Genomic DNA, 12,699 nt, shown 5'->3' with positions numbered 1-12,699 from the left:
GCTTGAAAAAAAAAAAAAAAAGAGTAACAAGTGTTGTGGAGGATGTGTGTGGAGAGAAAAGGACTCTCCTACACTGCTGGTGGGAATGAAAACTGGTACAACCAGTTTCCACTATGGAAAGCTGTTTAGAGGTTCCTCAGATTACTAAAACTGGAGCTACCAGACAACCCCTCAATTCCACTCCTAGGGATCTACCCAAAAGACACAAAAACATTACTTCAAAAGGATGCCTGCATCCCTATGTTATTGCTGCTCTATTTGCGATAGGTAAAACCTAGAAACAACCCAAATACCCCAAAATAGATGACTGGATCAAGAAGATGTGGTATATATATATACAGTGAAATACTATTCAGAAAAAAAAAGATAAGCTCATGCCATTCATAGTACATGGATGGAGCTAGAAGGGATGCTACTCAGTGAAATATATCAGAAGGAAAAAGAAAAATATTAGATGGCTTCATTTATAGGAGAAATGCAGGGGAGTCAAATAAGAAAAATAATAACATAAAACAAAACAAAAACAAAGACATTTACAAACCAGAGATATCCTGCAGGGGAGGGGAAGGAAGAAGGGTTGGAAGGAGGGAGAGAGGGGCACAGGGGACTGTGGTGATGGTGCACTGGTGAACTGGGGGAAGAAATTCTAAGGGAACTACACCTGGGGGGGGGAAGAAAAGTGAACAAAAGTGAACATTGTTTTAAAATGAACAATGATGTAAATATATATATAAATAAATATTTTTTTTTTAAAAAAAAGAGCACTAGGTTTGCAACCTAGAGACCTGCGCTAACAAATATGAGGTCTGCCTCTGATATTTCATATACCCACAATTGGGTTATCTGGCTCCGTCCACTTGAGTCTTCAGTTACAGACACAGGATAGAAAGCAGGTCTTCAAAGACCTAGTTCTCAGTCTTCCACGTCAAACTCATTTACACATAGAGTCAGTCATAGGCTGCTTCTAGGTTGAGACAAAGACACAGTGCCAGAGTAACAGTCAAAGGATAGAACCACCCAGCCAATACAGAGAAAGGAAGAAAGTAAATGAAATTTTTACTTCAAGCCCAATTCCATCCTTGACTTTCTACGTAAAGTATTGTATAAACACTGTAACAACTCTAGATAACATGAAGATCCACAAAGAAGAAAGTAAATATCATCCAAGTAAATATGATCTATATTTTTTTCATCCAGAGAGTACCACTGTATATATATATCCTTCAAAACGTGATGAGTAAGGTAGGTAGGTAGATAGATACTTCTATATTTGTTTCATGTTGCATTTAGGAATAGCCATGAAAATACACACTTTGGGGGGAAATATGACATTATACTGTGTAAGATGTTTTGTAGTCTCATTTTTTCACTTATATATATCCTGAATATCTTCCCAATGTCAATAAGCACATAATCACTTATAATGACTGCATAGTATTCCACTGTGGATGAATATATCATATTCATTAACAAAATCCTTTCTAGCTGAGTACTTGAAAATATTTTATGTCCTATTATCATAATAGATGCAGAAGTTAGTATTTCAATGCACATTCATACATGTGTCCACATATTTTTTAAGAGCAAGTTCCTAGAAATAAAAATCATAGGGTCAAAAGTACACAAATATGTAATTTTGAAATAAATTGCCAGTTTCCCTCTAGAAATTTCCTACCAATTTACAGTTCCCAAAACAGTATATAATAATTACTATTTGTCTACATTACTTTCACTAAATAACAATTATGTGATCTACTTAGTCATCCAAGTATAGATAAACAAAATCTTGAGACACTAACTTTTGTTCCCCACCTCTTCTGCAATCGGCACCACAACCACAGCTGACTTTATTTACTTAGGAAATAGATTTCTTGGGATTTGACAGAGCCAAATACAAAGGTACAGAGGTAACAACAACAAAAAAGAGTGAAGAATGGGTGAGGGGAGGAGAGTACAGTGAAATGTGTTGGAGGGCTGTGGCACTTTTGTGGTAGGAAAACTATGGTGACCACACCTAAGGGAAGAAATCCTATATAATGAGAACATAAATAAGGATGTTTACAAAATTAAAAAGAAGTTTTGATGAAAATAAATCTCAAAGGTGACCATTCCTGGAAAAACAATAAAAAGAGCTTGTTTGGGGAGTACCAAAATAGTCTCTTAAAATTCATAGCAACATCATTATTCTGAATGCCAGCCATCAGGAATTTCACTACAGTAAATTCACACTTAACATTGTCTATAGGATCTCAGAAATTGTGATTTAAGTGATGTAATTTATAATGGAAACAGACCCTTGAATTTTGCTCAGCATCAGCAGAGATATTTTTATTTTCATCTCTGTGATGGATACCATTATTTGAGGACCTGCTGGAATTGGGCTTATAGAGACAGAAGGGGAAAAGTTGCTGCCCTCTCAAAAGACTATACATAAAGGAATAAGGACATAAAATTGTGCTACAAGCCATGACCTTTCTTCTCCATCTTCCCCATCCAATCTAGAGGATAGGGACTTAAAAGGGGTTTTAAATGTTTCTGTAGGATCAATCTCCAAACAGGGTGAGAAACTGTTCCCAATGTGTTCAGAATAGGCCTTTCCCAGTGGGCTTCGCCTTGCAATGCGGAATTAAAGTCAGCCAAGGGCATATGGGCTACCAAAAGAAAATGTTGCTATTATTTAAATAATGCAGATTATTTTGATTATGAGCAGTTGAGATCCTGGAAACCTTCCCATAACCATTTGCTATTCCCTGATCCCTACTCAGAGAAGAGATCATCATTCTAAATGTTTGCCCTTTCCCTAGTCAAAACAGCAAACATTGCTCCCCCTTTAATGACGTAGGTAATGTAGTCTGGGTAAAATCATCCAGGTGTAAGTTTATCAGTAGACAGGTCCTCTCTATCTTGGAAACTCGTGTTTTTACTTTCTTTTATAAATATGTGTGTGTGTGTATGTGTGTGTGTGTATGTATATATATGTAGATGTATATATTTCCTTACATACATTTTGTGCATTTTTTCATCTTTCATTTTGTGCATTTTTTCATCTCAGTTGTCCTGTGGACTTCCCACCACCAGTTCACCCATGTGTCATCACCATAATTCAGTGCACACTTCCCACCCAGTTCTTATCCCCTTCCTCTTTCCACCCCCATAAAATGTCTCTGGTTTATAGTTGTTCATTGTTTTCATTTTTACTCTATACACCTCTCTCTCTCTCTCTCTCTCTCTCACTTTCACCCCCATAAAATGTCTCTGGTTTATAGTTGTTCATTGTTTTCATTTTTACTCTATTACATTTGTTTCCTTCCCCCCCCACCCCGATTCCTTATGCTCTTGCTATGAATGAAACTGTCCATATTTTTCTTTTGCCTTCTGACTTATTTCACTAAGTATGATCCCTTCCAGCTCCTTCCCTGCTGCTGCAAAAGGCATGAGTTTATGTTTTTGATTGCTGAGTAATATTTCATTGTGTATGTGTACCACATCTTTTTTATCCATCTATTTTTGGGCATTTGGGTTGATTCCACATCTTCCCTATTGTAAATAGAGCAGCAATAAACATGTAGTGCAGGTGTCCTTTTTTAATTGATATTTTTGTGTCCTTTGGGTATAAACCTAGGCATATTTTTACTTTCAAAGATAACATTATCCCCTCTCCATAGTATGAATCCCTCCTGTCTTCTTGAAACCTCACACTCCTTATCATAGGTTACATACCATGACTTGCCCCAGTTTGCTCAGAATTTATAGTCATGTAAATTCTCCAAAGGTATGTTACTAAATTTTTCCCACTAATCTCTCTGATGTTAATGTTTTTCTTCCAGCCTCAGTAGAATCCAGTGAGGTGGGAACTTTTTCCCCTGAGCCCTGACCCTGACAAGTCTTCAATCCTCATCCTGGACTGGTGGTGAATAGTCAAGTCTTGAGGAGAATGGAATTCTCAGGTAAGGTTTTGGGAATCTGACTACAGAAGGTTGCCACTAAAGTGCAATGACACAGAGTATTAAGTAAAATGATTTTAGGTACAGAGACAGCCAACAGGAACACAAGTGTTCCAGGACAAAGCACAGGAGAAAGAAGTCACACTTCCATATTATTCTGGAGAAACAGTCAACAACCCAGAGACCTGACAAGGATCAGTAACAGGTAAGAAAACTGTGAAGGCTACACTTGAACTAAATTTACCCAAAGTACCTACTTGTGTTGTTTTGTCATGTGGTGAAAAAGGGGTTCTGTGTTCCAGTTTAAAAGATTTAGCAAGTTTCTCTTCTCTCCCACCTGGTATATCCTGGACTCTGAAGATCAGACAATCTATACAGAAATGAAAACATCTATTTCTCCTCACATCCAATCAAACTCGAAAACTTTCCATTTGACCTCCAAAATAATTGTCAGTTTCATCCCACATTTTCCTTCTCCACTGATACAGTCTCATTGCCTTAGATCAACATTCTTTACCTCTAAACTTGAATATTCCAACAACTTCCTGAATTCTCCCCACTATTCATGTTCCAATCAAATATACTTCATCTCGCTGTCAGCAAAATGATTTTCTTAAAATGCATAACTGGATATATCACTCTTCTGCTTAGAAGCCATCCATCACTGTCAGGACAAAATCTAATCATCACTTTTGCATATCAGTCATGATTCAACTGTGAAAAATGGTGCCCCCCCCTCCTTGGTTCTATCATACCCTCTAGCTATAACTTAGGATATTTTTCCTGAATATATAATGATTTCTTTTATGTCCTGTGCCTTTATGCCTGACGTTTTATCAATACAACATGTATTCAATGTAACCAACTGAGGAAGGTGACTCATAAAAGTGTAATAGGGTTATCATGTTGTTTCGAATATCTTAAGAAGATTAATGAAAAATGTAGATTTTCCAATGATAAGAATGCACAGACTCACTAATTATGTTTAGCTTTGTTTTACTTTTAGCTATTATATCATTCTATCAACCTGGTTTAGAAAACTGTTGTTATTATGCTGGTTAAAGCTATGACTAGAGGCTACCTATGTCTTTACCAAATAAAATTTGGAAAAACTAGTCATTACTGATATGTTGTTATTATTATTTTATTGATAACCTCCATAAAGTCTATAGTAAATTATTAATAAAATCTGTCCTCATTGATGGAAAGATCTGGAAAATTAGTTGGCTGAAGGAAAAAGGGGAGGAAAAGGAGAATCAAAAGAGGGGGAGAAACATAAAGGAAACTCACTTAACATCCCTAAAACTCAAGCTCTTGTGTCGTTTTATCTCCCAAATAAAATAATTTATTGGGTAGATAGTTGCATATTTTCCTACTGAGGAAATCAAGTGAAGAGAGTTGAGCAGCATATCAATAGTCATTCAACAAATGTAAATACAAAGAAAGCCAAGATTCTAACTGGGCTACAGTGAGCACAAAATCCAATTTCTTCCTCTCACATCTGCTTTCTCACCCTGAAATTCATTCTCCTATAGTTGCTAATCTGGCATCTGGCCTCAAGTGAGGCAGTGAGATGCCTTAACAACTACATTTTTATATTAATTATTTAAAAGGTGTAAGAATACATCCAAGGTACATTCAGGAAAGTAACATACAAGACACTTGGTACACAGGTTCTGAGGCTTCACTGGGACTAAATTCAAATCCCAGCTGAAACACAGACTAACTCTGAAATTCAGGGTAAATTATATATCTCAGCAGTGCCTCAAGTTACTACTCTGTAAAGGAGGGATAGTGATAATTCCTACTAGTGACTTGCTTTGTGAATGAAATTAGGTTATCATGCATAATATTTCAAATAGTGTCTCAGGCACTGTATCAAGGCATTTAGCAACAGTCTCATTTGAATGGATATATACTCACTCACATTTATCCTCCTTAAACAAAATTTCTGTCTCAAATTAAAAACTTTAATTAATTATTAAACTATGTATTCACATTTCCTAATAGATGCTATAGGTATATCACTGAAATTCTTAAATAATAATAAATTATATCAATAATAGTTACATTTCCCAATTTTTATTTGTCAAAGATATACGCAGGCCCTAGTTATAGATTCTAACCATCAATATATAGAAATATTCTATGGTAAGTAACCACAGATTTGATCTATAAGTATTGGTGGTGCTGACAATCCAGGTTCAGGAACAATAGTTTAATGATAGAGACACACTGGCAAAGCCCATGTACTCCACTGCTATGTTGAGAGAAGACTAGCCCTCCACCAGACTGTAGCAAATGACAAACAAGGCGTCTACTATAAGCATCAGCAAGCAAAATTGTTATAAAATAGACTATGGTGGAAAACTATAGGTGTGGTGTGATACATTTAAAAGGTGTGATGTGATCCTATACTTCTAAATCAACTTGCGTAGTATGTCAGTGTTACCTCAATAAAATAAGAAGACACTTTTAAAAAATAATATATAAATAAGTCAGCATTTTCCAAAGCTTAGGAAAAATACAATTATGTGCTTTAAAATGTTCTTCAAGTGAAGTAACAAAAAGGATAAAATTGTCAGATATCAAATATTATTTTCAAAATTTAATGATTGTCCACTCCTATCTCTGATTTAGCACATATATTTTCCAGTACTATGTATAAGTTACACAAATTTCAATGTATTTTATTTCTCATGAGCATTATAAATCTGGATTCAATGGTAACTATGTCAACGTATATCCTTTCTTTAATGCAGACACCATTCCAACTTCACATACTGTTTCCTATAGCTACGTCTTCCAAATTTATCTGATAAACTTCACCTACATCCTTATTAAAATACAATCCCCCCATGCTCCATGCTCTGGAGATACTCAGTTTTTAGGTCAGGATGCAGTCAGAGAATTGGTATTTTTTAAGACTTTATTTATTCATACAGAACTGGGGTACAGGCCAAAGGTACAGGGGCAGTGAGAGGCTTCACCAGAGACAGAGCGGGGAGCAGAACAGACTGACTGATGGAAGTACACTGCAGAGGGGAGCAGCGGGCGGGTCAGGAGAGGTCTGCCGCGCCATGTGGTCACCTCTGGGGCAGGTGGGGATCGAACTCATGCGGAAGTAGCTTTAGCTTCTTAGTGCTGTGCTTTAACCCGCTGCGCCACGAGGGAGGGCGAGAATTGGTATTTTTTTTTAAAGATTTATTTATTTATTTACACAGAACTGGGGTACAGGCCAGAGATGCGGAGGGTGAGAGGATTCACCAGGGACAGAGTGGGGAGCAGAACAGGCAGATCGACGAAGAACACTGCTGAGGGGAGCAGTGGGCGGGTCAGGAGAGGTCTGCCACGCCATGTGGTCACCTCCGGGGCAGGCGGGAATCAAACTCATGAGGAAGTGGCTTTAGCTTCTTAGTGCTGTGCTTTAACACGCTGCGCCACCAGGGAGGGCCGAGAATTGGTATTTTTTAACAAGCCCTGTCATTAATAATAATTGTACTTCACCATGTAAGAACGAACAGGTAGTTAATGCATAATGTCAAAAGTTAACTCAATGTAAATGTTTTGAAATCCTTAAGATATTTTGGAAATTTTGGAGACCTGAAGAAAATGACTAATCAATGATGACAAACTGATCTTAGTTAGTCCTAAACTGAACAGTTTAACAAACCTGTAAGAAGAGCTCTGCAGTACCATGGCAAACTATAGCATCTTTCCATCTTCTCAACTCTCTGATCTTCCTTTCCCTCCCTCCCTCTCATGCTTACCTCCTTCCTTTGACACTTACCTGAGTTCTTCTCTGACCTCCACCACTGTGTTCCCTGCTATAACAAACACATCATTCATGTCATTGGTCAGCATGTTGCAGGCATAGCCAATGTTGATGGCAGTTTCTGATACAAAATAAATTTCATTTCAGTTAGACCATGACTTAAGCATAAGTACCTTTTCAAAAAAAAAGTTTTGAGATTACGGCTATATTTCCTTAGAACCTACGTCAGAGAGAATATGATGAATGATTGATAAAATTCAAAGGTTTAGGTTCCATGATCACATTTACCACTTGTTAAATCCATGAAAAAAAAGCAACACCTATGACACTTCAGCCTTCTCACTTAGTTTTTAGGGGAAAAAAATCAACCCTGTTTGCATCCCAAAATCAGTACTTATAAATATATCCTACGCTCTTGGGATGTAGTGAAATGTATAAATAAAAATCCTTTTACCAGAAATATCAAATAGAGTGTTAGGAGAGATAAAATACCAAATTTAGATGTTATTCAATTTTGATGTAGTAGACAAATTGAAAAAAAAAAAGCTCAGAAAATGCTCTTATAAATTTTATATAGTTCTTTCCCATGCAAATTTTCCACTTTCCCATTAAGTGAACAGAAATTTGACCATCACCTCAAAAACCACCCAGGATTATTGCTCCTCTAGAAATGGAGAATTACATGATGTTGGTCATTCCTTCCTCTAATTACAGAAATATGTTCTAGTTTGTCAGGTAACCCTTCCACGTCAAATAGTCATTTAATTCCAATTCTATTAAGTCATTAGAGTCTAGCTAATTATACAGAGTAATTAGATTTGTTAGGGAAGAAAACTGAAAAAAAAATCATAGGATGTCTTTTTATAAGCCACAGAACTTAAAGCTAAATAATAGTAAATGTGTGCACAGTCACAATTAATTGAACATTGACCAACATCAAACTCTAGAAAATCTGTTTAGCAACATGCCCACTGTGTTCAACTCCCTCTTATCTATTTTTTATAACCACAGATTTGGGTAAATATACAAAGAACTGATTAATCATATTTGAAAATCCTCCAAGGTTCTAAAATATATATCTATAACAGGTATAAAGAGTTTTAAAGACAAATGCATAGGAACCAACTGGTTTACTTATGATCAAGCATAAAATTATTTTGGTTTAAACCATTATTCTAGCAACTAATCCAAAATGTAATGATCCCCCCTTTTTATTCTTCTTAGGAAAAACAGTATTTTGACAGCATTCAAAGATAGTGTATCTGTATCACAGATGGGCAGTCCTGGAATTCAGTTTGCACTGGTGCAGCGGGGGGGGGGGGGGGTGTCGGAAGAGGGGTAGTTAAAATACCAAGATATTTCCAAATTAGTTGATAAACAGCTGTTTTCCTGAACCTCCCAAAAGCCTACCTCCACCCTGGCCTCTCCTCTGAGATTCTCAAGCTTCACTACCATCAAGAAATTAAGGCTAAGTTAATTACACCCTAAGTTAAGGTGTAACCTTATGTTAATGCAGGCAAACATCCATAGCATCTATGGTTTTTGTCACAGAATCTTGCGCTCAAGGAATATCTCCACTGTCCTGCTTCAGTGCTGAGCATCTGCTCTGTTTAGGCACCATGCTGTACAGACCAATAGCTAACCATTTTAAACACCATTGTTTAACTACTATATTATGTTTAAGAGGTAACTGAGTTGAAATTCAACTAACTCTGAGTGTACTATAGAAGATATTTTGTTAGTTTTTGTTTGCTTTTAAATAGTAAGTTCTGGTAATATATTAGTTTGCCTTTTTTTACGATTCAACCCTCCTATTGAGGGGCTGGGAGTATATCTAATTAGTTAAACTTTCTGGTTAATAAAATTTTACCATAGTAATTATCACCCCCTTTTCAAAATATTAATTGTTAATTTTTAAATTACCTTGTTTGTCTCCTGTGAGGAGCCAGATCTTAACATTGGCTAGTGATAAACTTGTAACTGTTTCAATAACACCCTCTTGTAACTTATCTTCTACAGCAGTAGCACCTAGTAGCTTCATTGAAAAATAGAAAATGTCTTATGTTAATGCATGAAAAATCTATAGCATCTATGGCTTTCAGTCAGAGTCGAGAGATCAAGGAATAGAAATTGAAGGTGCATTTGAGGATGCATTAATTTACAGCAACCTGTTATGTGTACAACTGAGTTGAGGAAAACCTCTGAAGAAGTTTCCTTAGTCAAGCCATTTGATGGATACATCAATCAATGACAGAGATCCTGGAAGTTAGCATTTACATGAAAGGTCTGAAAGGCTCATATACATGTTAGCATAAACAATCAGATTCATTTGGGCTTCTAAGAACTCCCCAGCTCCTTTCCTACATGAAAAGGTTCAACAAAAATGAAGGAAAGCTCTCATTCTTGTAATCAGGATCACAAAATGATAGAGCTATTTTCCTAAGTTAACAAGCCAGCAGATGCTATAAACTAAAAAGTAAAGGTAATTGCACAGTATTTCATCCAAAGATGAAGCAGACATGCTGCAGAACCTCACAATAGCTGAACATACTAGCCATTGTGGCCTCAGGGAAGAATGATTTCTAGACTAAATCACACTCTGGATAGCATAGATATCACCAGGATTTCATGGACTTAGATGGCTTAGAGCTACAGCCTACTCTTTAGGGCAGGTTTTCCTGCTCTAAAAAGGTGAATCACAAAGCAGGGAGAAAAAAAATAAAATGTAACATCAAGCACATACCAGAGATTGACAAAGAATAGGGAGTCCATTATCTTCTGCTCCTGAGGGAACTGCCGATTGCATAAACTACAGCTAATGAAAACTATTCTCCAGTCTTTCTAGGACCATACATGGCAAACTCAAAGCTAGCACATAAAGCATGATTCAGTGTTTGAAAAAGTAACAGCTGCTGTGAGCAAGATGGTTTAGCCAATGAATTTTTCCTATGCTAGATCTCTAAACACATAACATCCTTCTATAAACACAAACCATCACACTTCCAAATTCATACCATCAAATCCCTTTCAATTTCTTCATACAGTCCTGCTATCTGTTCATCCCTCTTATCTGTGGCAGCATTTGCATCTTCCAGCATTTTATGCCACTCTTTAAAGTACTTGTCATCCAGGTCTCTGTATGCGATGGCCAAGGTTCGAAGGCCTTCCCCTGCAAACTCCTGCCAAAGCAGACATAGACTTAGGAAACCTCCCCAAACAATAAATATAGCAATAATAACAACATTGAATAAAAAGTTTTTCACTCAGATTTTTTTCCCCCAAGGGCATTTACTGGGCCCCCAGTTCTTTAATTTCCTTGGAAATCAGAGGATATGTTAATAAGTTGTATTTTATTTCTATGGGGTTAAAACATTTAGGGAAGCTAGTCTTCCCTCTAAAGACAGTTGAAATACCTGCTGAAGTATCCTAGTTGAAAGGTAACCAGTGACCCCCAGTTTAAGATATCAGTTTGAAACACTATATATTACTTTCCAAGCTGCCCTTAGCCTGAAGCACTCCTGGCAACAACAGGAGTGACCTTTGGCTTCTAGTGGAGAGAAAAGTGCTCTTGCAGGAGTCAGCTCTCAAGTCAAAGGCAAGAGGCTCTCAAGGAATTGCAAGACATCTCTCCCAAGCTTTGTCACCTTCCCCCTAATAACATAGGGCTCTGTGTAAATTTAGCTGAGACCTAATTTATGTTTGGAAAGATGCATAATTAAAAGTGAAAAAGTCAGTAGTGGATGAGTAAGTAATTGTTACTCAGGTAATGGAAACTTCAATATTTGTATTAAGGTTAAAATAATCTCTGGGAGGAACGAATGAGAAATATCAGAAAGTTAACAAAAATGTTGGCTTCTGGGACATAAAATTAGAAGCAGAGACAGCCTTGTACCACTCTGATCCTCTGAAAACTTTTTTTTTGCTATGTGAAACTTTGAATAATAAAAGCTGCTTGAAATTTTAAGAATACCACCAAGATTAGTTTAAATATCACTCTTTTTTAGCAACTATTTTCTATGCCATTCATATTTAAAAACTAGTCAAATTAATTGGAGAACTATACTTTTCCTTTAATATCTCAAAAACTGATCATTTTAATGATACCTCTGGTGCTTTACCTTTATAGTAAGACAAAGTAAATTTACCAGGAAACTGGTAGTTGCTAAAGGTCTCACGCCACCCACAATCGCTTATGTACCTGCTTTGGGAAACTGCTAAAAACCCCACTTCGCCTAGGACTCCGGTGGTCCTTTCATGGGCCTCCACAATGCAAGCATTTTAGAGTCATTTCTGTTCCTTCGGGCATTGCCACTGAGTCTTATCTTCTCTGTTGTTATGTTTTGGCATATGGTAAAGACACTTGTGATCAGGCACAAGTCAAACCATGACACACACTAATTAGGCAAATGAAAGGATAGTGTAATTGCAATTTTGTGGTTTAGAGAGAACATGAGCAAAAATTATTTACATTTATAGTTTATGTTGTAGGCAGTTGGTAGCACTTTGGTTATTGCAAATCACATTTTACCAGCCCTGCCTTCCAAGACCCCCACTGGGTCCCCTGCTGATCTGAAAATCTAGTTACTGTCTTGTAAGAATCTTTTGTCCTCTTAATTTACACAAACACTTATTTGCCTGTAAGTCACAAGCCTACTGGGCATTACCAATGCTTTTCTCTGTTCTGCACAGCAGTGAATAAACTCAAAGACTACATTACAAAAGGGACAGATGATTTCAGTTATTTAATTAGTGCATGAAATACAAGTTTAGTCCTAAATGAGTATTTGAGCAAGGTTGTTTCCTATCATTAAACAATTCAAAATCAATAATTGAATATAAATTTAAAACCTCAGAATTCAGAGGCTAAATGAATAAAACAAATGAAGCAAAGAGCAAGTTGAACTGTTGTTACCTAAAAAAGAAAGAAAAAAATTTTGCATAGAAATGTGAAAAGACCAAATCTGTATTTCAGTATGAAAG

The 12,699-nt window shown here is 36.6% G+C and overlaps 1 protein-coding gene across 3 annotated transcripts in view; it reads right to left on the bottom strand.

Moving 5' to 3' along the window:
* Nucleotides 1-12,699, bottom strand: part of ATP8B4 (ATPase, class I, type 8B, member 4) — a 223,415-nt gene that overhangs the window by 50,507 nt on the left and 160,209 nt on the right. For all 3 annotated transcript variants that reach the window (XM_012728821.1, XM_012728823.1, XM_012728824.1), the window contains exons 18-20: nt 10,734-10,898; nt 9,643-9,754; nt 7,735-7,840 (exon numbers count right to left, since the gene is read on the bottom strand). In XM_012728821.1, the coding sequence (XP_012584275.1) occupies nt 7,735-7,840; nt 9,643-9,754; nt 10,734-10,898 (383 nt within the window). The remainder of the gene's footprint in view (nt 1-7,734; nt 7,841-9,642; nt 9,755-10,733; nt 10,899-12,699) is intronic.

The sequence above is a fragment of the Condylura cristata genome, unplaced genomic scaffold (assembly GCF_000260355.1).
Source record: "Condylura cristata isolate star-nosed mole 26May11 unplaced genomic scaffold, ConCri1.0 scaffold00023, whole genome shotgun sequence".
NCBI classification, from domain to species: domain Eukaryota; kingdom Metazoa; phylum Chordata; class Mammalia; order Eulipotyphla; family Talpidae; genus Condylura; species Condylura cristata.
The sequence above is the reverse complement of the archived record's forward strand: the minus strand, read 5'-3'. Positions and strand labels throughout refer to the sequence as shown.